This window comes from Clytia hemisphaerica, unplaced genomic scaffold (assembly GCF_902728285.1).
Source record: "Clytia hemisphaerica strain Z4C2 unplaced genomic scaffold, Clytia hemisphaerica genome assembly, whole genome shotgun sequence".
NCBI classification, from domain to species: Eukaryota; Metazoa; Cnidaria; class Hydrozoa; order Leptothecata; family Clytiidae; genus Clytia; species Clytia hemisphaerica.
Window position 1 is genome coordinate 301,811 of NW_027104525.1, and position 23,735 is coordinate 325,545.

Sequence of the window (23,735 nt, forward strand, 5' to 3'; positions counted from 1 at the left end):
TTGGCAATTTACGGATTAATATACTCAAACATTGACGATCATAGGCTCAGTTGCAAAATTCCAATATGTTGATTCTGTTGTTAGTATATTCTTTATTTTTCGGCCAATTTCATCATGAACATTCTTGTATATAGTACATTCTTATACGCGTGTAAATGATTAGTACCTTTTCCTCGTCGATGACGTCATTGCACAACAAGATATCTTTTGGGTGTGGCAATCCTCCACTGGCAAGATAAATCTGTGCCATAGACTTCAAAACCTCGTCTGGAAAATAAAAAAACTTGAAAGGTAACAATTGATACTAAAAATTATTTTTAAAAACTACTTTAGATTTCTAGGCTAGTAAAAACATTTATCTCAGATGCCAGTCAAAAATAAAACCCTAAATGTGAACTTTTTATGTATACATAATCTTCACTATATATGCAGTGCTGACGAGTCCTAATAAGGACGAAATGCATATATATGCTGCTCTGTCACCCAAATATCCTGAAAGAAGATAGTTGGACAGAAATTCTTTGAATTTCTTCACATAAAATATCTTTGCTAACAATAATATAATGAGCTATTAACACGTCTTTGTTTCAAAACTGAAAATACTGTTTCAATTCTGTAATTGTTCCACTTGGCTGCTGTCATTTTCTAAGAGACAACAAAAACCGATTTGAAGCTGTCAATTTTGTTCATTTTACAAGTTTTTCTTAGTAGCTCAGAATTTTAGATAAAAATATTAATTTTCTATGAAATTATGACCAAAAGCTTTTTTCATTATTTTAAGCATTATTTAAAAGTTCACACGATTTTTGACTGACATCCTCGATGGAAAAATATAATATCTACTTCTACAAAGAAGGATTTCTAACATTTGTTTGGTAAAAATATCCCTACTTTGGTGTAAGATTAATAATAATCTTTTGTCGTTGGTCGGATTGTTGCGTTTGAGGTTGTCTGGAAGTATTCGAGGTGGTCCAGGTTTATCTAAAGGAACAAAACATAATTATAATATGAAGAAATTCAACAAAAATAAAATCAATAATCAATTTCAAATCTGTGCTACAAATTAGTATAAGTATAAAATATTTATGGAAATTTTGACATCATGATAAATATTCTTACTCAATCGGGACAAGAATCTTCCAAATTGCTCTAGTTCAAGATATTTTGCTTCATCTGTTTGTATTTCATCATAATCTTCTTCAATTTCTTCTTCTGAACCGCTGTCAAAAAATAGTGAAAAAGATTATTGAATTCAGATTAGATTTTGTTGCTGTTTTGATTTCGATAAGATTACAAGAAGTTACTCATCATTTAAAAAAGCATGGGTTGTGACCTTATCTTCAAATCTAATATCCAGAGACCTTTTTAATCGTCAGAAAATCAGAAGATCTACTTTACAGGGGGAGCTAGAAGACGTGCGTGTTTTGTGCGTGTCTTCAGTGTCGGTTTAAAAAAATTCACTTTGTGTAGTTTTTCTAAAGGTTATAGCAATAACCTAAAGTACAAAACAGTTTCTTCAAAATGTCGGTTTTTCACAAGATAAAAAATTGGCAAACAATGAAAAGAGTAGTGGGTCACCAGAGTTACTTACTCATTTGGGCAATACATTTTTTCGATTTCGTCATCAAATGCCTCGGAGAAATCATAAATATTATCTTTATCTTTGTTCAATCTACACCATTTGATTGCATCCTTCATAACAAAAGGTACAACATTCACAAAACAAGCCTTCACTATATCTTCATCAAAATCATGAGTTTCAATCAGCTCCTCCATCTTAGATTCGATCTCACTTTTTGAAAACAAAATGAAGTTGGTTTCCTCCTGCTCCCCATCCATAGTCTCATTTGGAGACGTCACAGTTTGCCAATCTTTGCTAGTATCTGCCTCCTTGACATACGATTCGAAGAACGCATTTTCGATATGCTTGGTACTAACTTTTGGATTCAGCAGTTGTAACAAAGTGAAAACTTTGGGTGGAAGATATTGTAGATTCTTATTACTTTGTGTCAAAGGGAATAAATATTTCCTGAGTACCAAACACTGTTTGTTGTTAAACATATTCATCAATGGATACTTATCTCTATGCTCACCAAGCTCAGTTTTCCATTTGTCAAGTCTTTGGCTCAACTTCTCGATTTCATGTTCGACTTCATCGAAAGAATCGATTGATGATTCGATGTGACATCTGAATGCGAAATGCCAGTCAAAGTAGTTTGCGTCACCAGCTTCGCAAAGAGATACATACACAGAAGCAAGTCTCCTGGCAAGGTCAGCACACTATAAGGAATGAAGAAAATCATAATGTATAATAAACAAAAATACAGTAAGAACATTTATAACAGTTTATCGTTCCATATCTGCAAATTTCATTCTTTACTAAGCTCAATTGGCTGATTGGTTTCAGTCACAGATTTGCATCGCAATGGGGTGCATTCGAATGCTAAGGACTTCTAGTATTAGGGCAGCATGGTGATAAACTCTCTACCTTAGCACTGCTGATACAGTAAGAAGACTTCAAGTAAGTAAGAAAGTAAGATTGCGACCGCAGTCGGAGGCGACCCGAAGGCTCCTCTCTCGATAGCTATCTACCCGAAGGTAGGGGAGGGCGCCACTCTTTCTTCCTGGATTTCTCCACTTACCCTTGATCCTTCTCTTAGTTGCTGAGCATCAAGCAGAGAGGCATCAAGTACCATTTTGGGAATCTTTGGTATGACCCGGCTGGGGGTTGAACCCACAACCTTGCGAACCGTAGCCGGATGCTCTACCACTGTACTACGGTCGCTTCAAATCTTCAAAAGACTTCAAATCAATCGAGGAAGTGTAAGTTGCGGACTTAGTTGTAAAGTGTGAAATTAAAAGAGGACAATCAATTGTGCTGTGTCATAGGTGTCAATATTTTGCATATTTTGCAGTAAAGAAATTCACAACATCGAATTACCTTTAGGAAATACTGTTTTTCTCGATCTTCACTTTCATCATTCTCGTCTTTGGAAGAATTGGCGTGTCCCAAAAGCATCAATTTGCTCTGTAACTCATCAATAGCTGTCAAATTCAAAACTTTCCTTTTTCCATCTTTCTGATTGGTAATTTCAAAAGACATTGCTGAATCAAGAGTAGCTGTTTTGGTCAGAAAACGATCAGCTGTCTCATCAATATGACCAATGATGTATTTGCCATTTCTGTTTGCTTCTTTGGTCTCCATGAAGGCACCGGTTGCAAAAGATTTCCCAGCCTTTTCAGCATCTCTGAACCAATCAAGATTGTTGTTCACATCAAGCTAAATTATAATCGAATAAAAATTAACAATAACAGTGCCTGAAATACATGTACGAAAAAAATTGTATTGTTAAAAAATTGTAAGCCCTTTGCATATCTTAGCCATTTTAGGATACAAGATCAATTATTTCCACCTATAAATTGGTGAATTTTATATACTGAAAATGGGCTTTTCCAGAAACAGTCCGTGCCCCCCCCCCCTGTTGAGGATATCGGATATCCAGGGGGTTAACGAATTTTGTTCAAAAGTGGATATCCAGGGGTAAAGTGTCTTTTCAAGTAAAAAGTACAATATTCATCTTTATAAGAGAGGATATCCAGGGGGTCGAGCACATTTTTAAGAGTGGATATCTTTACTAATAAAATAGGATATCCAGGGGGTTCGTTACTTCGAAAAATCAATATCCTCAACAGTGGAGGTAAAAAAAAATTCTGGAAAAACCCAATACCCTCAACTAGTATGGTCTTATTTTTTAGGATTGAGGTATCTGCTATTGATAATTCAAAGAGTAATCCTGATCTGTTTAGATCTATTCTAGTCTGTAAAATACACTATATCTTGCATACCATCTTGTTTGCAGTATTGTATCCCATTTGTCTGTTGATCCCTTCACATGCTTGTTGAAATTCAATGAAACCAGCATCATTGGTGAGGTCAATCAAAGGTGTGAGTACACTACAAATTTCTTCAAAGAATTTAACCAATTCAATTTCACGATGTCGGTCACCTGCAGCATTCTTCATAAAGTCCACTGAAGTCTGGATTTCTGACTTGTCTGAACAATAAAAAATAGGAAGTATATAACGCACATGTGAAGAAATTAGTACTAGTAATCTCATGGTTATGAGGGAAATTCGGGAAAAATTTCTCGAGGTCAATCTTAAAAAATTTGACCGAGGGTAATTTATCAAGAATTTCACGAAAACAAGCATGGGATTCCTGGTTAATCTTATGATTGGATTGAAATTCTAACAATTCTGAAAGACGTCAATTTAACACTGGAAATCAATCTGAAACTTTAATAAGAGGTCTCAAAATAGTCATAGAAACGCGAATCGAGTTTTAATTGGATAGTATCCATTTACTTAAGCCTTCGAAGTTTGTAAGAAATTCGAAAAAGGTGATGAATTTTCAAACGATGGAAATTTCACTTTTGCGGGAAATTACAAAATCTAGAAGGGAAATTACAAAATCTAGGAGGGAAATTACAAGTTCGCGGGGAATTACAAATTAACGTAGCAAAAACGTCAATCGAATTTCAATCAACCATGAGATTATATATAGAATTTTTAAATTTAAATTTTTCCTTTTTAATTCCTTATTCCTAGGTTGAATTGGACGCAGATCTGTCTTAACATGAGAGGTCAGAGATAGCCTTTCATTAAATTTTAAAAATATGGGTAACCATTAGCCAAATTCTGGAGCCGCTCGCTGCGCTGCAGTTGATGTGCGTGTCGGGACAAAAATCAAGGCGGAAGCCATTTTGTTTACATTTTTGGCTGGGAAGCACTGCAAAACAGTGCTTTTTGAGTAGATTTGGTGATTCTTGGGAAGAAAGAAGAAGAATACTACTTGGAACCAACATCAAATGTATTGGAATAGACTTCTATCATACATTGGAATAAAAGACAATACTTTTTGAACATAATGAATGTGTGAAACTTGCTTTTTTGTTTACAAACTTCACTCAAGTAGTTTCGTCGATTTCGCTGCTTTCGAAAGCTGTTGATGGAGACTACTAACTTGCAGAAGTAACTTTATATTGGTGCAAACAATGACTATAATAGCTTCACAAACATTCCCTATCATGATATTCAGCTGAGAAAGATTTTTTTCGATCGCATTGAACAGTTTTGATATGAGGAGAGATATCCAAGATATAGGCTCATTCAAAAATGCCATCATGGTTTCACCCATCCCTTTAGATAACAAAAATTTCATGATTCATTTTATTCATCTCAAAAATGGCTGAAGAGACACTAACGGTCAGATCGGATTCATCGCTGACTGCGCTGAGGGATAAACTTTACTTTAACTCTCAAAATTTTGTCGTTGAATCTTCCCAGTTGTCAAAGACGGAGTTATAATGTTATAAACGTGACTGATTTTGGGGTATGTTTTACGTGCAGGTTTTGATTGGATCCAGGACAAGAAAAGGATAAGCGAATCCAAAGAAAGTGCCCAAAAATTCTGAAATTTTGAAAGTACCGCAAAAAATTAAAAGTACCTTATGACATTGACATGATTGTGTATATCATATAATAGGTTGTTATTGTTTTGGATATCCGGCATACCGTCAACGGCTCTAACTTGGGAAGAGTGTCATATCATGGGATGGTTGACTTTCTGAACTGTTTTTTCACTGTTAAATCTCTGTTGACAACAAGTTTGTTTCCTATGATTTGGGACTATGTTAATTTAAAATGACTTTTAATAGGTAGAGGTTCGGTAAAATGATTGCCGAATTGCTGTCCCATGTTTTGTCAGACTGTCCCAAGTTAGAGTCCTTGACGATACAAATCAACTTTGTAGTCATTGCATTTTCAGGCAAAGTTATGATGCCTAAAGCACTGTCTGAAATTATTTTTTTTATTTGGATTATTAGTTATCAGTGCTCAATTCTGTTCGGTGGAAAAGCTTCCAACTTCCCAACAGAAAAAGTACTGTCACAAAGGATTATAATAAAAAAATTTTGAGATGTTTTTACTTTATCATTTAAATATATAAAATTTGTACAGAATTTGCTTCAGCCAAATATTTTTATGCTTGAAAATAGTTTATAAATTCTATTATGCTGAATAACTTTGTGGTGGTAAAGATAAGAAAACATAACATGAAGTCAAGTCAAAATACTCTCAAACACTCAAACATGTTTATGTATAATTTTACTTTTTACCTATTTCCCAACCCAAAATCTACCTATCATACTCAACTGAGGCCCAAAGTGAGCAGAAAAGATTTTCTACGAAAAGTAATAGTCCAAATAAGGCATATACAGTACAAAAGGTTCATAGGCTATAGGCCAAAGACTGAGCCCGGAATAATTGAAAATTCCCCGAACTATGAGTTTCATGTTTGGAAGAGGCTTTTTCTTGAAATCCAATGAAAGTTCCAGCATAAATCCAATCTCTTTTTCCTATTTTTTGCTGGTAAAAAGAAGGGGGAGTCTCACTGTTTTCTTACCAAATATCTGCGAATGCCGCCTAAAAACGAAAGCGAAAGTAATTTTTGTCCCTACAAGCTGCGCACGGCAGCGCAGCGAGCGGCTCCAGAATTTGGCTAAGTCTCACCAAAAGATATGAAATAGGATTAATCAAACATCAAATCACATTCTCAGAGCCTCAGTGTTTGTTTGTTTACATCAGCTTATGATACGATCCGTTTTGGACCTTTTTTTTTTGGATTTTCATGCATAGCTCAGGGGTATATGGCTCAAGCCAATATAAGAGTTTGTGTTGTGAGTTTTATTCCTTTGGCAAAGAGTCCTAAACTGATTAACTCGTATTTATTATTATAGGAATTTAAACCATTTCATAAAATACCTTTCAAAATGGATTTCAACCAGATAATGAGATCAATATTGGTAAGGATCATTTCATGGACAGCAGCAAGTTCAGTTTTACTTCTGTACAAATTCTCAACAAAGTTGATATACTCTTGGTCAATATCCTGTAACTTCATTTCATCTTGACGTGTCTAAAAATTGAACAAAGATTCATAGTATTAAACATTTATTGCGGAAACAATACCTTGATTCCTGGAATGGGTGTTGTGCCTGGGGAAGGGGATCAATGATCTTGACAGCCGACAGGGATGTGCTGTTGAGTGACTCTGTCAGATATGAATATTTGGTAAATGTGGGACCCTGTCAAAAAGAAAAATCAAAAGATTTAACTCCATTTTCACCCTGAAAAGTGACCAAAATATCTAAAAATAGCTGAAAAATTGAAAATGTTTTCTAATTTCCACCCTGAAAATCGTCAAAATTACCAAAAGTGGACGTCCCCTTACCCAATTTTCCCTTCGGAGTTATGGCAAAAGATAAAAGAATAGAACAAAAGAATAGAACAATTACTTTAAATTTGATTTCTTGCAACTGTTCAAAATTTCCAGTCAAACCCAATTGTGTGTGTATATCAGTCAGATTATCAGAAACTTCATCACATTCCAAAGATTTAAGAACAATCTCAATCTTCTGAGAAACTTCTTTAAGCTGTTCACGACTGACTGGTTTATCAATCATATCAACATCATCAAGGAATAAATTGATTGCGGTCAATTCTTCCAAGACCTTTGACTTTTTCTTGAAAAATTCAGGGATGAATTTCGTCTGAACATCCTCTTTAATCAAATCCTTGTTGAAACCAAATAGATCTCCAATGGCTTTCTGAAATAAATCTTGAAGTGTCATTTCTTTGATGACATGTTTTGGTTGAAATCGAAAGTTATTGAAGAAAGTCAGGAAAAGATCACAACCAAAAAGCGAATGTTTCCTGAAAGCAGTCAAAAATGGTAGCATGGGTGCATAAATAGGAAAATAGCCTTCAAGTTCATTTAACTTCAGATTGGTAATATTCTTTTCCAACAGTTTTGATATTTTCTTCATTGATTCTAAACAAGAAGAAAGAAAAATAATATATTCCCTGTTTCCAAAAAAGAAAGAATAGAATTTCTACAATTAAATAAAAATTGTAATAGTTTATCGGAATTATTTACTAAATAGGTACTTTTTCAAAAGCCAATTCTAATTAAACTTGAAATTGCTTAAGTATTAAGTATTATCTTAGACTAAAGATGAGAGCTTTAACACTTTCAAGGTTGGCTAGATTTCATGAACGAGCAATGTTTTTCAATACTTTTTCTAAATCAAAATGTATCATACTTATCAATTTTGGGATATCTTCTTGACCCTCAACCAAGTATTTCAAGTCATCAGCCAAACGGTTGAACTGCTCAACTTTTCTGTTCCCTTCCTTAAAGAGATCATTTTGTTCTTCAACAGAAACATCGAGGATAAATTTCTCAGCAAGCTCTAGAAAGATAGCTTTATGTGGATAAATCATTTGCATTGAGTGAATTGTGATTTCTCCTTTCGATAAAAGCTGGTAATAATGTTGTACAGCTTCCTCAGTTTTCCCAGTAATGTCTGCGACAACATCCAGGGGTTTATCATCTGTTTGTATGTAAAAAGAAATTATACTTTGTGTGAGTTGGCTGGCCAAAAAGATGTTGACAAAGTCCAAGTTTATTTTAGAAATATTGAAATAGTAGATTACAAAAAGGAAAATAATAATAATTAAAAAAAATATTTTTTTAATTGTCAATTGATTGAACCAGCAAATGACATTTTTGTAAAATGAATATCAGTATCAATAGCAAAGTTTTAAAAGAAAATATTTTAATGCCAGTTTACAACGACTGTCTACAACTGTTACAATGAAATCTATTGCAAAAAATAACATGTTAGACTTACAAAAGTATTTGATGATTTCAACAATTACTGGAGACTTGAATACTGAATTTAGGATATCTTCATATTCTCGAATGCCATTCCATTCTTGCGAGAAGACTTTCAAAAATGTACCGTCTCCTTTTTCCAAATACTCAATAATTGGCATGATTGCTTCAACATCTGACTCTTTACCCTAAATGAAGTAAAAAAATAGTAAATAATAATGAAATATCATTATTTTAGCATTCAGAAAAGCTTTTGATCATTAAACAGCATAAAACATGAATAGGAAAATCATCTTACAGACAATAATTCTTTAAGAAGGCTGTTACATTTCTTCTTGAAAGCATTGTTTGTACAAGCACTGTATAGATTTGAGTCACCATAGATTCGAAGGAATTTACCAACATTCTTTTTGTACTAAAAAATCAAACATTTTGAAAATTTTGAAATGAAATACAGAATATTTGAACAAAATTTTTTAGTAGAGAGAAGTTTGTATCAAACAATTTTTCTTGCGAATTCCAAGTCTTAAGGCTTGAGGACACGAGAAGCTTTTTCGTTTTGGTGCAATGCAACATGCTCTATCCCACCAACCTGGAACGCTTTCTCGTGTCTCCATCCCATTTTTCTTTCTACCAATAAAAGTGAAATCGGCAACACGAATAAACATTTGTGTGTCTCTCACTTTTGTCCCTGGAACAAAATCAGCGTACCTTTCCCTCACTTTTTATCCCATGAAACAATAAAAAAACCATGGGACATGCACCTTTTTCTTGTGTTGGTGGGATGGAGCATGTTGCATTGCACCAATGCAAAAAAAATTCTCGTGTCCTCAAGCCTTTACTTTAAATTGATTTAAATTAAATTTGAAAACTGGGTGCACAAAATAATTTAAAGGTTATCCCAAGACTTATTTGTGAATTAAATATTGAAGATGCTAAAACCATTTGTCATTGAAGATAAAAGTATTTACCAGCTCGCTAGTGTTGGCTTCCAAATTTTTTTCGATATTTGGTAATAGCTTGTCTTCATCATTTTGTCGAATTTCTTTCAAAATTTCTGCCATTTTATTGATGACATCAAAAAGCTAAAAATTATGTGATAAAATATTATAAGCATATAATTTATTTAGAATATCCATAACCTTGAACTTCTTTCAGAGTTTCCTACTCTCTTTGAGACTTGCATCTTGACTTCTGTGTACAAGATCAGGTATGAATTCTAGTTCAACTAATGATGGTTCGGGGTTCTTGGTCAAATTCTTAAAAAATGATTAAATTGTAGATTTTTTGTGATTATAATGGTCGATTTCTATTATTAAAGAGCTTGCTCAAACACAATCTAAATGGTTTTTTTGTTTTATAAGCAGTTTTTCTCTTGCTTGATTGGTTGAGAAATAATATGCTTGTGACAAGAGAGCTTCAACTTTCTGTATGAGAAAAAATCATTTGTGACGACAATGTGATATTTTACAAAATTTTGACCGAGCGTGCAGGACTACAGATATAAAAACAAATACTTATTTTAACTGGAGAAGATTTGGGTCAAAAAATTTTTTGTCAAAAAGTTGAGCAATGTAGGATACCGTATGCCGAACATCAAAGGCTATCAGATTATTCTTTTAAACTGTTTTAAAAGAAGCGTAAAAATTACCTGCAACTCCATGTGGATTTCTTCGTCACTTAGATGATTCCAACCCATATTTCTTGTCAAAAATTCGTTGACTTTTTGTACCATTAACAGACTTTTTTCAGAGATATCTTTGACACAGTGCTCTCTTTCTTCTTCATTATTGCATAATTGCCCCAATAATTTACAACTTTTATTCCATAATTCAATAGAACTTTTGAAGAGGCTGGTTAGATTTGTTGTGAAGTTTTGATTGCTGCTGGTGATAATTCCAAGACTGGTGATGATTGAAGTGAATCCACCAATTTGTTTGAGGCTATAACAAACAAAAGTTTGTCATGTGTTACAGCTGAAATTTTATGACACTAAGTTCGTAGTCCTAATGACTAAGAAAAGTGAATTTTAGCTGTTTATTTGAACATAACCAAGGGCAATGCTTGCCTTGAATCTTTCTCTGTGCATTAGCTATTGGTAAAACTAGCTTTCGTCTTGAAATTAACCTTCCATTTGAATCATTTATGTGCTCATATGTTTTTCTAGAGTAATGCATGCGTTTGATGTAATTTTCATGATTCTGGTTGGAAATAAACTTGATTTGTTTTCAGCAATATAAAATTAGTCACAATCAAACTTTCTTTACCAGTCCTTTAACTTACATTGTATCTCTACTTTTATTTTCCAAATTTGTATCATCAAAACTTGAGATGATTTGTGCAAAGGTACCACATAATACTTCTACCTGTAAGAGAAGACAGAAAAGAAATATCCTTATTCTGTAAAATTATTTGACTAATACCCAATGAGGTTAGTCAAAAACTTTGAGGATGAGAAATAGTACAATATGGAATATAATTTAGTTTTGATATGTTTTGTCATACTTTTTCAAGCCTTTAGACGTATAACTTCACTTGGAACAAAACTTACAAAGTCTTTCCTAGCAAACCAACTCTGATCTTTAATCTTATAAGCCAACATTTTTAGTAAATATTCCAAAGTGAAGTAGCCAGAGTCCAATGCCAAAGGTAAGTGTTCCAATGCCATGAGAAACAAAAATGAAATTTCCAACATTGGATCCACGGAAAATGCAAATTCAAATGACTGCAACTTATCAAACAACATCCTTAGAAAGAGAGGAATTATCAATTTGTCAGTAACAAGTTCAAGATCCAGTAGAATATTTGGTCAAAATAGACCTAACAACCAAATCTAGATCCTTAGAGTGATTAAATTTTAACAAAGCAAAGATGTTGCCCTTAGAGGGACAAAATTGGATAAAAGTGACCCTGTAGAAAGACAATATTTGAAAAATCTTTGTGTCACTACAATATGTTAAAATAATCAATTTCAATAGAGTTTGGTTCCTTTAAACTTGTGTAACTTATGGCGTATAACACATAAATTTGGCGAAGAAAATATAGTAGCCTTAGGCATGGTCATTTATATGTCAAAAGAGGCGTATGAGGATGTGGATTTCAGAAATGCCTGTTAATAAACTTAGTTTTTTGACGAATTAGGGAAAAAGTTTTATGACGTCATAATTGATTCAAATTTTGGATTTTATGACGTCATGAATTATAACGTCGTAAAGCACTTTTTCCCTAATTTCTCAACAAATATAAAGTTTATTTCTTCCTGTAACCTATATCTATATCCTATATCCTAATACGCGTGAATGACAATGCCTAAGGCTCTGAGGCCTAAGTTTTCTGCAGCAAAAATTATGTGCTTTATGAACATGCCATAAGTTACACAAGAAGTAATTGTACTCACTTTATTGAGATCGGGGAAATGCTGTATGACATAATACCATGTAACCCACAATTCCTGCTGTCAATATTACGTGGAAATCCTTGAAATTCATTATAAAGAATATGGATCAAAACCAATGGATGGACCCATTCTATCCAATCCCATTTAGAATATACTGGCAATAGGTATTTCAACAAGTCTATCAGAGCAGCAATTATGTATCTAAATTGAATGAAAAGAAAGCAAGCCCATAAGAAATTTTACAAACAAGTATGGCAAATTTCGGAGGGGCAAAATTCCAAGGGAAAACTCTTCGGGGGGAGTGAATTTCAAGGGGCAACCCCAAAGTTCTGCTCAATTGATGGATAGCCAAACTGTCTAATTGTGCACCAAGTAAAAAGAATAATGTCAGACTCTTAAATCCTAGAGCACTGGGCTATTCAGATAAAGTAATGTTTCTATTTATCTAATAGGATATGTAAATGGAGATGGAGAGTTGTTACTAGATGACAAGCAAAGAAAAGAAAGTGCGTTTTATTAAAAAAATTTTAATATAAACTTGGAATTTGATCATAACATTTGGTTACTTTTTGTGACGACCGAACTCTGTTACTACGACATGCTTGATATGTTTGCCAACATCACCAAAGAAGTTTATTGAGAGCCCATTGAAAAGTCGTTGAAAAAATTCAAAATCGTTATGCATCAAACTCAATTTGACTTCTCGTAGATACAAAATGTGTCCTAATGAAGAGGTAACAGCTGCAATACGATCTTCTTCTGAAGCATTTGGCGAACTCAAAATCGAGGCACTTTTTGCAATATGATTCTCAATTGATTGCCACAATTTCTAAATAAAGAAGAAAGTGTTCATTATTGAATAATCCATTTTATAAATTTCATAAACAAAGTTTCCATTCTAATCAGATGCTGTATGTTGTATGTATGCTCTTTAAAGGTAGGCAAAATAGAAAAATCATGAAATTGAATGTATATAAAATGTTAATAAAATGTCATCTTATCAATAAATATAAGTTGTAGATAAAAAATCACCAAACCTTATGACAGCCATTACCAAAAGGCAGCTTTTCAAAATCTTTCCGCCATTGATAGTAATATTCTTCTTTTTTAGAGCCATAAAAGCCTCGGCAAAGGGCTTTTTTAAACATTATTGTTTGAGTAGGCCGTGCTTCATCATGTGGTAGCTGCTTGTTATCACACATGTGAAGATAAGTTTCAAATACTTCACAGCGTTCATTTGAAATAGCAGTGTCCTTTGTCTTGAAATTCAAAAAGTCTTTGACCATGTTTTTTAAATCATTCAAGATACTTGAGTCAGAAGCTGGAAGAAACACATCGTCAACCAGATACAGTGTATTTTCTAAAATAGAAACAATACAACTAACAATAAAAATATATTCATTAGGCTATAGTTTTTCAGCACAAACAAAAATAAATAATAAGACAAGATTATGAATTAGAAGTCATGAAACATTTGAAAATAGCAAAAACAAGTTTGGAAGCAGCAACACATAATCTTAAGAGTAGACAGGTTCTTAATAAATAATAAGACAAGATAATGAATTAGAAGTCATGAAACATTTGAAAATAGCAAAAACAAGTTTGGAAGCAGCAACACATAATCTTAAGAGCAGACAAGTCCTTAAAACCATTGATGTTAGTTGCAACCAAAACCTAATGTGGTGAATATTTCTCGTACAGTCACCAACTTACCATAGATATTTTCGTTTTTAACATCAATCACTCTATTATAAATATGGAAATCATTTGAGTGGAGGCCTTCCCAGATTATACTTCTTGGATTCCCATGCCATGTCTTTGGCACCATGACATATTTGTAGGATGGTTTTGATGATATGATGTTCCTTCTAATAGTTGTATAGCAATGAAGCAAAACATTTCCTCTCTCCATAGTCCTGGAAGGACAAAGATGACTCATTGTTAATCAGGTTCAAACCTCTTTGAATAAATGAAATATTGAGGTAAATTTAAGAAAGGTATTTCAGAATATAATTATATGGGCTGTTTACATTTAGCCTGTAGATATAACAGGCGAGTAGGCTGATTATCTCTCAGAGCCCTGGTTTTTTGTAATCATCCAATCAGATCCCACCAATCTTTTTTAACCATTTTTTATACATTCCATTATAACATTAATCAATGGTTTTGATAGATTATACTTTTATAAATAAAACAAAACCCACTTTAGGAAAAAAGAACATTTTGAGATCATTAGATGCCAAAATGATTAAAGAGACGCCGCTTTTTAAGGTGATTTTGGGTAGCCTCTTATTTCATTGAAAAACAATTCAAATAGAGTCAACAATTTAAAGAAAAATTTTGAAACTTTTTCAATATACCTTAGGGCTATCAATACCAATTACCCACAAAATCATTTTATTATTACTAGTATCAATTTTATGGCACTGTTGTATTTTTTATCTAAATAAAATCTGCTTTGAGTTCTAACACCATTTAATTTTTAGTGATTTCAAATCTATTTAAACTATATTTTATATCTTCAGAGTTTCATGTATATCAAATTGTATATTGTAAAATTGTTAAAGAACATTTTGTAAATACTATTATTTGGTCTATAATATTCAAAAGAATTGATCAATAAAGTTACTTACTTCAGAATACTCAAAACTTTACGGTAATTAACATTGAAATTATTTCTGAAACTGAATAGAATAGCCACAAAATGGTCCTTTAGTTTTGGTGCAAGCTGCTTTGGTACAGTGATATAGAAATGAACAGATATCTCTTCTTTTTCATCAATGGTTTCTTCAAGGTCAATGACATCAAATTCATCACTGAAAAAATGAAAAAAAAATGTGATAAGGATGTCTGGCAAATCAGAGCAATAAAACTTTTTACGCAGCAATTATGACAAAAGTTTGAAAGCTTTTTATGTACATTTCATCCTTTAGATTTTTGGCTTATATTGAAAAATGAATCAAAAAACAAATGTTGCAACAGCAAAGAAAATCGCATTCAGAGCTAAATATTGACTCTTACTTAGAATCTAACAAAAGAAATTGAACTTTAAAGATCTCACATAGTATTAGTATCTTCATTTTCTACAATTTTCTTAGCATCTTGTTTGATTGGAACAACATTTGCATTTTCAGAGCCCTCTTGACCAATATCTTGTTGAATAGATGCCTGAAGTTTCAAAAGCTTGTCTTGCTCCCTTTTTATTTTGCGAAGCTCCCTTTTTGTTATGGCCGCTATATCAGCTGACTAGAAAATAAAATATAATAAACATGAAATTTAGAAGAAAAAAAACACTCTAAATTGTGTTGATTACTCTCTGGAACAAAATGAATCTTTTAGAGCAAATAGTGATAGTGTTACAGCAATGATGTCATAAGGGGAAATATAGCCCAACTGTACGTAGTCAATCAAAAGAAATTATTTAAAAATAACAAGAATAATTATTATTAACACAGATAAAACAAATAAAGTTCTGGCTAGGAGTTGTAAGAGCTAAAGATAGCAAACATTTTCATACTTCTGAAATTTTTACCAGTCCTTTTTGTGTATTTAGGCTAGCCCTCTGTTTGTGAGGTCATGAACATCAACACTGAAAGCACTGCAGTACGAAAGCAGTATGAAGGCAAATAATTTACTCACAGCCTTCTTGGGACTCTGGTTTTTCTTTTGCTTCTTCTTCTTTTTCTTTCTTCGCCTTTTATTTTTACGACTGTAAGGCGTTGTTTTACCTTCCTAAGGTTGTATAAGTTATAAAATGTTATAAAATGAAAAAGAAAATGACAAATTAAAAAAGAGACAATAAAAACGTCTATTTGTAAACAGTATTGAAATCTTTATCCTAACACTTATTTGCTTACAAGGATCCATTCCTTTATAAAAACCAAAACATTGAAAAGGTGAATGGACTACCATAAACCGAATTATTTTGATTTTAAATGGATTTACATTAGAAAAGAAATAAAACTCAATTTTGTATCAAACCTTTTCACTTTCACTGTCATTCTCTTCAGATTCATCCCTGTCAACTTCCATTGCACTATCAACGTCCTCCTGTGCATCTTCATGTATTGCCATGGAATCCTCATCAGGTTTAGCATTCTTTACTGACTTTGTAAGACTTTCTGATGACTTTGTCTCATGGTTGTCAGCATGGTCTCTTGGTTTTATGATTTCCGCCTCCAAAAGCTCTTGCTTCCTGTTTCCTCCTAAAGCATCTTCTTTGTTAATGTGCTTATCAATTAATGGTTCTTTAACTATGCCATCTTCTGCTGTTACTTCATTTTTCCTACTACCCTCTTGGCTTCTACCAGAAAGACTTTCAATCTCAATTTTTGATTGACCTACCTTTTCATCAGGTAGTGAGCACCTTCTTCCATTTTTTGGCTTCTCGTCGGCTGGCTGGAAGCAATTTGACTTGATTGGTAAATAGAAAAGATAACAAGTGTTTACAAGATACATATAGGACATTATAGCAAAATGCCTTGAACTTGAAAATTATGGCTTCAATGGAAAATTAACTAAAATATATCTAATACTAACAAGTTAAATTTTGTGCACACCTTTCTAAATTTCAGTTCAATTTTAACAACTGAGCAGGATGTACAATCTCAAGAATTTCAACATAACCTACTCAAAAGAAGTTAAAGTTTAACTAAAAAACTGTTTTGGGATTTTTCTTTGGATTTAACTTTAACTCATTCAATATTTAATTCTGTAGAATATTAAGAAACAAGTGAAACTTTTATGGACCTACCTGGTTATGCATTTAACACATATACTATAATTGATATCTATGTGATCATGACCGTTAAACAATCATTCAGAATAGTGACGATCTATTCAAATTAGTTGTTTGTTTCTTTATAAAAAAACGTTTAGAAACCAAAATTTCATGCTTTTGAAATATTCTTTCATATTCAAGACTTTGTGAGCAAAAAAACATCTATCTCATCAAAAATTGAGTAATTTGGCTAAGAACATTGATGTATGCGTATTAATAGTGATTCTTATGGATAAAGATTTGAGCTGAAATATTTTTTTTTTACAAAAATCTACTTGAGCTATTTTTTACCTACTTTCATGCAAAAAACAATGATCCAATATTTCACAAAGTCCAAAAAACCCATTTTTTAGCCGTCTTTTAGCTGAAGTTTACCCAAATATTTTTTTTTCCAAAAATCGAGCTCCGTCACATTCGAGGGTTTATAATTATAGTTATGCATCTTTGTGCAAAAAATCATAAAGAATGAAAGAGCCAATCTCGAGAAATGCCTAAGTAATTGATGTGCTTATAAAGAATATCAAATTTGGCCAGTTTTTCTATAAATAAAAACAAGCCAAGCAACCAAAACACATATTCTTCAAAAGTAAACCCTCATGAGCAAAAAAAACTTCTATCTCATAAAAAAATTGAGTAATTTGACTATGAACATTGATGTATGCTTATTATTTTAGTGATTCTTTATATAGATATGTGTTTTTAACATGTGTTTTTTGAGCCAAAAAATTTTTTTTGCAAAAATCTGCTTGATCAATCTTTTACCTATGATGGCAGATGATGGTACCCTACTTTCATACAAAAAATCAGAAAAAATTAATGATCCAATTTTTCAAAAAGTCCAAAAAAACAGTTTTTTAACCGTTTTTTGGCCCAAATTTACCCCCAAAATTTGTTTTCTTCGAAAATCATATCTTTGTGCAAAAAATCAAAAAACACTAATGATAATCTTGAGAAAAGTTGGTAACAAACGGACAGATGAACAAACGGACAGAGGTTTATTTATAGGATCTCCACCGGGGTATGTCCAAAAAGTAATATTACAGTTTTATGTAAGTTGGGGGTGAAGAATATAATATCAAAGAGATAATAGCTTGTTTAATTGAGTAATAAGCGAAATGTGTCAAAAATGTTACTATTCAATAAATGTGAGAATAAATGTCAGCTGGACCCTTAACTTTCTAATTTTATTTTCCGAAAGAGACAATTATTGAAACCAGATTAAATAAAATGCCAAGAAAATATGAAGAGACTAATACTGTATGCGAGGCCTTCAAAGTTTGATTTTTTTTCAGATTGTTTTTACAGAAAATATTTTCAAACCTGTTTTTTGGAATTGCATATCGAACTTCCTTGTGATTCTAAAAAAAACAAGTTTTGAAAATACATTTATAATTACATTTTATAAAACCATGAACAGTCAGGAAATTCCCAATTTACCAATTTTTCCACCGCTTCCCATTGTTCCTTAACTCTCGTATATAGCTCAAAAGAAGCGTATTAATGAGAGGATCAGGGGCCGCGGCTCCACTTTGAAAGTGATAGGGCCATGATATACTGACGAAGGAGGCGCCACCGTTTTTTTTTTTAATTTTAACCCTTCTAGATCGCCTAAAACAGGTTTGTTTTAACGTCACTAAACAAAATTTGGCTTGATTAATAAATTTTCTTTTTACTTTAAAAAAATGTGGTCGGGCCAAGGCCCGGGTGGCCCGCCCGGTGCCGCGGCCCCTGAGGATTTTGGAAAGTGCTGGGCCGAAAATTTAAATTAAGCCAATCTCAAGTTATCGACCAAAAACTGATTTTGACGTTATGAAATACATAAAAAAAACACGTCATAAGTAAGATTCAAATGACTTCATTATTGAAAACAGCGATAATTTCAAGTCTATTAATGCAATCAACACCAAATTTTGACTGGAGACGTAGATTAACGATTCTAAAATATTTGTTGGAAATTTTCAAAATTTTTAGGTGACGTCATTTACTGTCGGTAAAAACTAAAATACGTCAAATAATGATGACGTCAGCAAAGAATTTTGAATTATTTTAATGCATTATTTCAAAATCAACAACCAACGTCTCCAGTCGAAATTTGGTTTTAATTGTAGTTTGTAGGTTTTGGACTTTCCTTAACTCATTCTGTCTGGTCTGTCTGCTGATTATTTGAATCCGTTGCTTGTGATTAAAACGTTTACAATTTATGTAATAAAAAATTATGTTTTGTATAAGAATAAGTAATTCTTCAGTCTTTTTCAGTTTTAGAGTTACCTGAAGATTGTCACAAAAGTGGCATGAAACTGCCAGTAGCAGAATAAAAAAGTGTCTTTTCTTCCTGAATGTTTTGTATAAGAAGCAATTATTGTAATTTGGTTCAATTGGTTCAGTGTATCAAATCTCTCAGTTTAGTTGACACTTTGGTATCTTCATTGCGTCACAGTGAAAGGTTTACTTTTATTTTAGTTTGAATCTTTGAAAGACCCCTTCGGATTTAGGCAGGGCTGTCGGATTTAGGACCACTCACGGAAAGTCGGAATCACTTATGAAAACTATATTTCTTTACTTAGCGAACAGAGAGGAAAAAATCTTTTGTCTATCGGTAATACTGACCATTTACTATTATTCCTACCATCAACTGCTCCAACTTAGGACGAGTGTACACAACATGGAACTTGTTGATATCTGGCCTGTATTTTCACCTACTGTTAAATCTCTTTGACAACAAATTTGTTTTGATAACTCCACCAAGTTTATCAATCATACTTTCTGTCATAACATGTCACGATAACTTTCACTGATAGCGCGTCCTTTTTAACTTTTGTTTTCATTCAAAATGACCGGACGCCAAATGGAGAATTAGAGAATGCCTGCCGCCTAACCCCCTACCGCCCAATGGGATTAACAAATAGCGAGTGTGTAACTTGCCGCACAAGTGATGTCAAACGCTCCATCTTTTTGCCACTAATTTGGTCTTCTTCGTTCCGGACACTCGCGTGTGTGTTCCACTACAAATTTTTTTCATATTTCGATTTAAAAGCCTACTCGGAGCGAAAAATAAATTAGTAAATAGACCTTTTTTCAAAGAGGACGTCCTGTTGAATAATTATGTAGTACAGCCATAAAAACAATGATAGAGCCATGAATAATTACTGTGTCATGCACATTGTAATAATTATGCATGGTTTTATCATTGTTTTCCTGCTGGACTACATACCGTGAGATTGGGTAACTTGCATCAGTGGAGGCTAACATGCATAGCCATCAAATGAATGACCTGTCTGGTCATTAAAATACAACTACGCAGCTCTGCTCGCAGCTCTACTCTACCATTTTTGTTTTGATTTAACTTTTGTATTTTAATGACCAGACAAGTCATTCATTTGAGGGCTATGCATGTTAGCCTCCACTGATGCAAGTTACCCAATCTCACGGTAATTATTCAACAGGGTGGCCTCTTTGAAAAAATGTCTATTAGATCTAGCCTGATTAAGAAGATTCTTGTTACTTTTCCGGAAACTTTTCGCTTTTTTCCTGGGATAACCAGCATGAGATTGGAAAGGGTTTGTCTCTAAAGGTACAGAGAATGTTGTTTTACTCACAAAACTGCATACTGTAAATTTCCGTCTTCCATCAGAAAAGTAATAAAGTCTGGAGAACAGTTGGATACCATGGTTTGTGTAAGATTCCCATTTCCGTACTAAGATTCCTTTGCCACTTTCCAGAAATTCGGGTAGTTGAAAAATTAGCTTCGAAAAGTTTGCCAATTTCATGAGTAAAAGCAACATTTTCCGTACCTTTAAAAACAAACACTACCCAATTTCATGACAGTTATCCCCCCAGGAAAAATAGCGGAAAGATTCTTCTGGAAATGTGACAAGGATCTTTGTGGGGAAAAGGGAATCTCTTATACATAAATTTTATAAAAAAGGCATTTACCTAATGGGCTGATCTTCTCTGACTCAAAGGGTTGTTTGGTGCCATCATTTCCTCCTTTATTTTCAGGAACATTGGGATATGTCTTGGACTTCACATCACCTTCGTTTACTTCACCATAAAAAGAAGGAATCGTTTCCTTGCCGCATTGGCTGCAAAATTTTCCTGTACGTACTTCTTGGCATTTACTGCAAAACATACTCAAAGAAGTTTTGTCCATTTGTCAAGTCATTTTTGGCAGAACTTTTGACCAAAATGGTGATTTTCTAGCAAGCTTTAGTCAACTAGTATCACATCACTGATCACTATCACTTTCAAAGTGCGAATTTTAGAACGAGGTGGAAAAAACATAAAAATGTAATATTTTAATTTTATCTAGTAGCAATGACCACGGATCTGTCTCGAAATCTTGAAAATTGATTGGCTTACGATCTTTCATCATTAGAGCCTAGCTTTTTCCGAGAACTTCTCTATGTCAAATGCAACAGGGGAATTCCCAGATAAACAAGAGAACACCATTTTGATTTTTAGCATGCGAAGCGGGGATAAATGTGTAAGCTTCCTCAACAAATAGTGTTCGCTATTTGCACATGAGAAGAGACGCTCAGTGTTAGGTTATTTCAAAGCACATGTTGAAAACAAAATGGCCGATGTAAACAAGAAAAGTGATCGAGAAAAAAAGAAAAGAAAATTCAGTTTCAAAGAGGTAAGGAAGTGATCTCTTACGTCAGGAGTTACCTTTTAGCAAAGTTTTTATAATCTAAATTACACGAGGGCTGGAAACAAAGTACTGGTTAGGCCACCCCACATACAGACAAAAAAGTTATATACTTTTTTGTACTTTGAATTGAATTATTTTAATCATTAAGGCAAACCAATTTAATTTGTTTTTCTACGGGCCTGACTGACCCTATTTTTGCTAAAATCAAATAAATAATAATATTGGATTACAACTACACTACAATATATTTTACACACTAGTTATTTGTATGATCTAAAGTTGAAAATTAATTCAAGAAATTGAAAAATTTAGAATATCAAGCATTCGATACACTAAAATTTTATTATGTTATGATCTTCATTGAAGATTAAAAAAGTGAATTTTTGAACCAGATATTTTTTGAAAAACATTTTCGGTACTTTAACAACCCTGATAAATGAAAAAGTTATTTTTATTTTACCAACCGACCGACCCATATTTTGCTAACGATCTGCCAGTCAGGCACATCCTGGCAAATGAACAGGGTGAGCATTTGCGTGGGGTATTCGTCACCCCAGTATGGATTCCACGAAATCTCGCACCGAAGATATTTTTCCATGCAGCAAGCCTCACGCCAAGCAAAATTTCTTTTGTACCAACATTCAATTTTTCAATAACCAGACGATCTCAATCGAACGGAATCGACGATCGAACCAGTCGAACCAAATCAAACGTAATCGACCGATTGAAATTCGATTGTCGAACGCGATCGAATCTCAATCGAATATTGCCGCAATTTTCAGATTCGATTGATATTCGATTGCGTTCGATTGATGTTCGATTGCGTTCGATTAGGACCCGACCCTTAGAGAGACTAATCTTTCAGTTAGGGAAACTATCCAGGATCCTGCCATTCTATAAGCCAGCAAAAACTAAATGACACTTGTAAACTTAAGTTTCTTACCATTTCCCATCAAAAACAACCAAAAACATTGCTACTTCCCAAAGCCGGAGACCAAAACAAATTATCTTCCAAGATTATGGCGCCCTTTTGGATCTATTGTTAAGGCCATCTAAAATGGTGGAAAGAGTTGCAGAAAGACAGAGGCGCCCGCTGCTTCGAGGGTGGTAACGCTAACACGCCCAATATGATCTTCCAACAGAAGGCGAGTTAGTTGCCGCGCAAGTTACGTCACACACTCCACCGCAGCGCACAACGAATGGTGTTTCAATGAATATCAATAATTATAAGAATATCTTATGTGCTTACCTTCAGTAAACTTTGAGTGCTTCATTGAAAATGAAGAAGGTAAGAAGATAAAAAATGCGCTGGATAATTTTCATTATAACAGTTTGGTCAATCATTGCTGAAAGTTTGAAAAAGTTTTTCCAACGCGAAAAAAAATTTCAGCCAATTAAAAGCACAGTGTGCCTATAGTTACTTTGTTTGTTTCATCGTCTAGGCTAAAAAAAGTGAGAAAAGACACAAACGCCATTTTTTAATGAGTGTTGTTATGATTGTTTTGATTGCGGCTGCGTACAGAAACTCGCCAAATGTTCCTAACTGTCTTTGTTAAAAAGCTGACCCTTTTCGAAATCCTCTTGTTGATTCGATCTTTTTGAGCTATATATGAGAGTTAAGGAATAATGGGAAGCGGTGCGCGTCACGCAAAATATATTTGGGACATGCCTTGTTTCACCCAAACAATCGAATGCAGTCGAACGACAATCGAACCAGTCGAACAACAATCGAACCGATCGAATATTACCCAGAATCTTGACGTTCGATTGAGATTCGATTGAATTCGACAATCGAATTTCAATCGGTCGATTGCATTCGATTTGGTTCGACTGGTTCGATCGTCGATTCCGTTCTATTGAGATCGTCTGGCAATAAGGGTGCAAGATGGGAAAAGAGGCGCATGCGCCAACATAATTAAATAAATTGACGCGAGCGCAAGCGAGCGAAAGCAAATTTAGCCAAACGGAAGCTAAAAATTGATGGATTATGGAGTCATTTACGCCGAGCTGGAATTATTACTTTACGCCAACTGAAAATCAAACAATCTTTGTAAGTACCCTTACGCCAATGCGTCAAAAACGTTTCAGTTGTACGCCAAAGAACTTCGGCGTTGGTTCGACTGGTTCGATCGTCGATTCCGTTCTATTGAGATCGTCTGGCAATAAGGGT

General features: G+C 33.6%; 3 protein-coding genes across 3 annotated transcripts in view; 2 read left to right on the top strand and 1 right to left on the bottom strand.

The window, feature by feature from the left end:
- The window catches only part of LOC136822029 (E3 ubiquitin-protein ligase rnf213-alpha-like), a 63,378-nt gene extending 42,201 nt beyond the window's left edge, over positions 1-21,177 (bottom strand). Inside the window, exons 1-25 of the mRNA XM_067078249.1 lie at positions 20,848-21,177; positions 18,235-18,272; positions 16,116-16,547; positions 15,774-15,866; positions 15,196-15,380; positions 14,768-14,950; positions 13,848-14,050; positions 13,172-13,494; positions 12,701-12,963; positions 12,135-12,335; positions 11,289-11,484; positions 11,021-11,103; positions 10,389-10,680; positions 9,709-9,822; positions 9,036-9,152; positions 8,754-8,925; positions 8,163-8,453; positions 7,356-7,891; positions 6,823-6,976; positions 3,847-4,055; positions 2,942-3,280; positions 1,592-2,280; positions 1,120-1,220; positions 892-981; positions 167-267 (exon numbers count right to left, since the gene is read on the bottom strand). Of these exons, the coding sequence (XP_066934350.1) occupies positions 167-267; positions 892-981; positions 1,120-1,220; positions 1,592-2,280; positions 2,942-3,280; positions 3,847-4,055; positions 6,823-6,976; positions 7,356-7,891; positions 8,163-8,453; positions 8,754-8,925; positions 9,036-9,152; positions 9,709-9,822; positions 10,389-10,680; positions 11,021-11,103; positions 11,289-11,484; positions 12,135-12,335; positions 12,701-12,963; positions 13,172-13,494; positions 13,848-14,050; positions 14,768-14,950; positions 15,196-15,380; positions 15,774-15,866; positions 16,116-16,547; positions 18,235-18,272; positions 20,848-21,064 (5,622 nt within the window). The 5' untranslated portion in view covers positions 21,065-21,177. The remainder of the gene's footprint in view (positions 1-166; positions 268-891; positions 982-1,119; positions 1,221-1,591; positions 2,281-2,941; positions 3,281-3,846; positions 4,056-6,822; positions 6,977-7,355; positions 7,892-8,162; positions 8,454-8,753; positions 8,926-9,035; positions 9,153-9,708; positions 9,823-10,388; positions 10,681-11,020; positions 11,104-11,288; positions 11,485-12,134; positions 12,336-12,700; positions 12,964-13,171; positions 13,495-13,847; positions 14,051-14,767; positions 14,951-15,195; positions 15,381-15,773; positions 15,867-16,115; positions 16,548-18,234; positions 18,273-20,847) is intronic.
- The window catches only part of LOC136822004 (leucine-rich repeat-containing protein 23-like), a 156,793-nt gene that overhangs the window by 52,107 nt on the left and 80,951 nt on the right, over positions 1-23,735 (top strand). The window lies entirely within an intron of this gene.
- LOC136821986 (putative methyltransferase C9orf114) overlaps positions 21,439-23,735 on the top strand; it is a 28,459-nt gene continuing 26,162 nt past the window's right edge. The window contains exon 1 of the mRNA XM_067078204.1: positions 21,439-21,550. Within this exon, the coding sequence (XP_066934305.1) occupies positions 21,488-21,550 (63 nt within the window). The 5' untranslated portion in view covers positions 21,439-21,487. The remainder of the gene's footprint in view (positions 21,551-23,735) is intronic.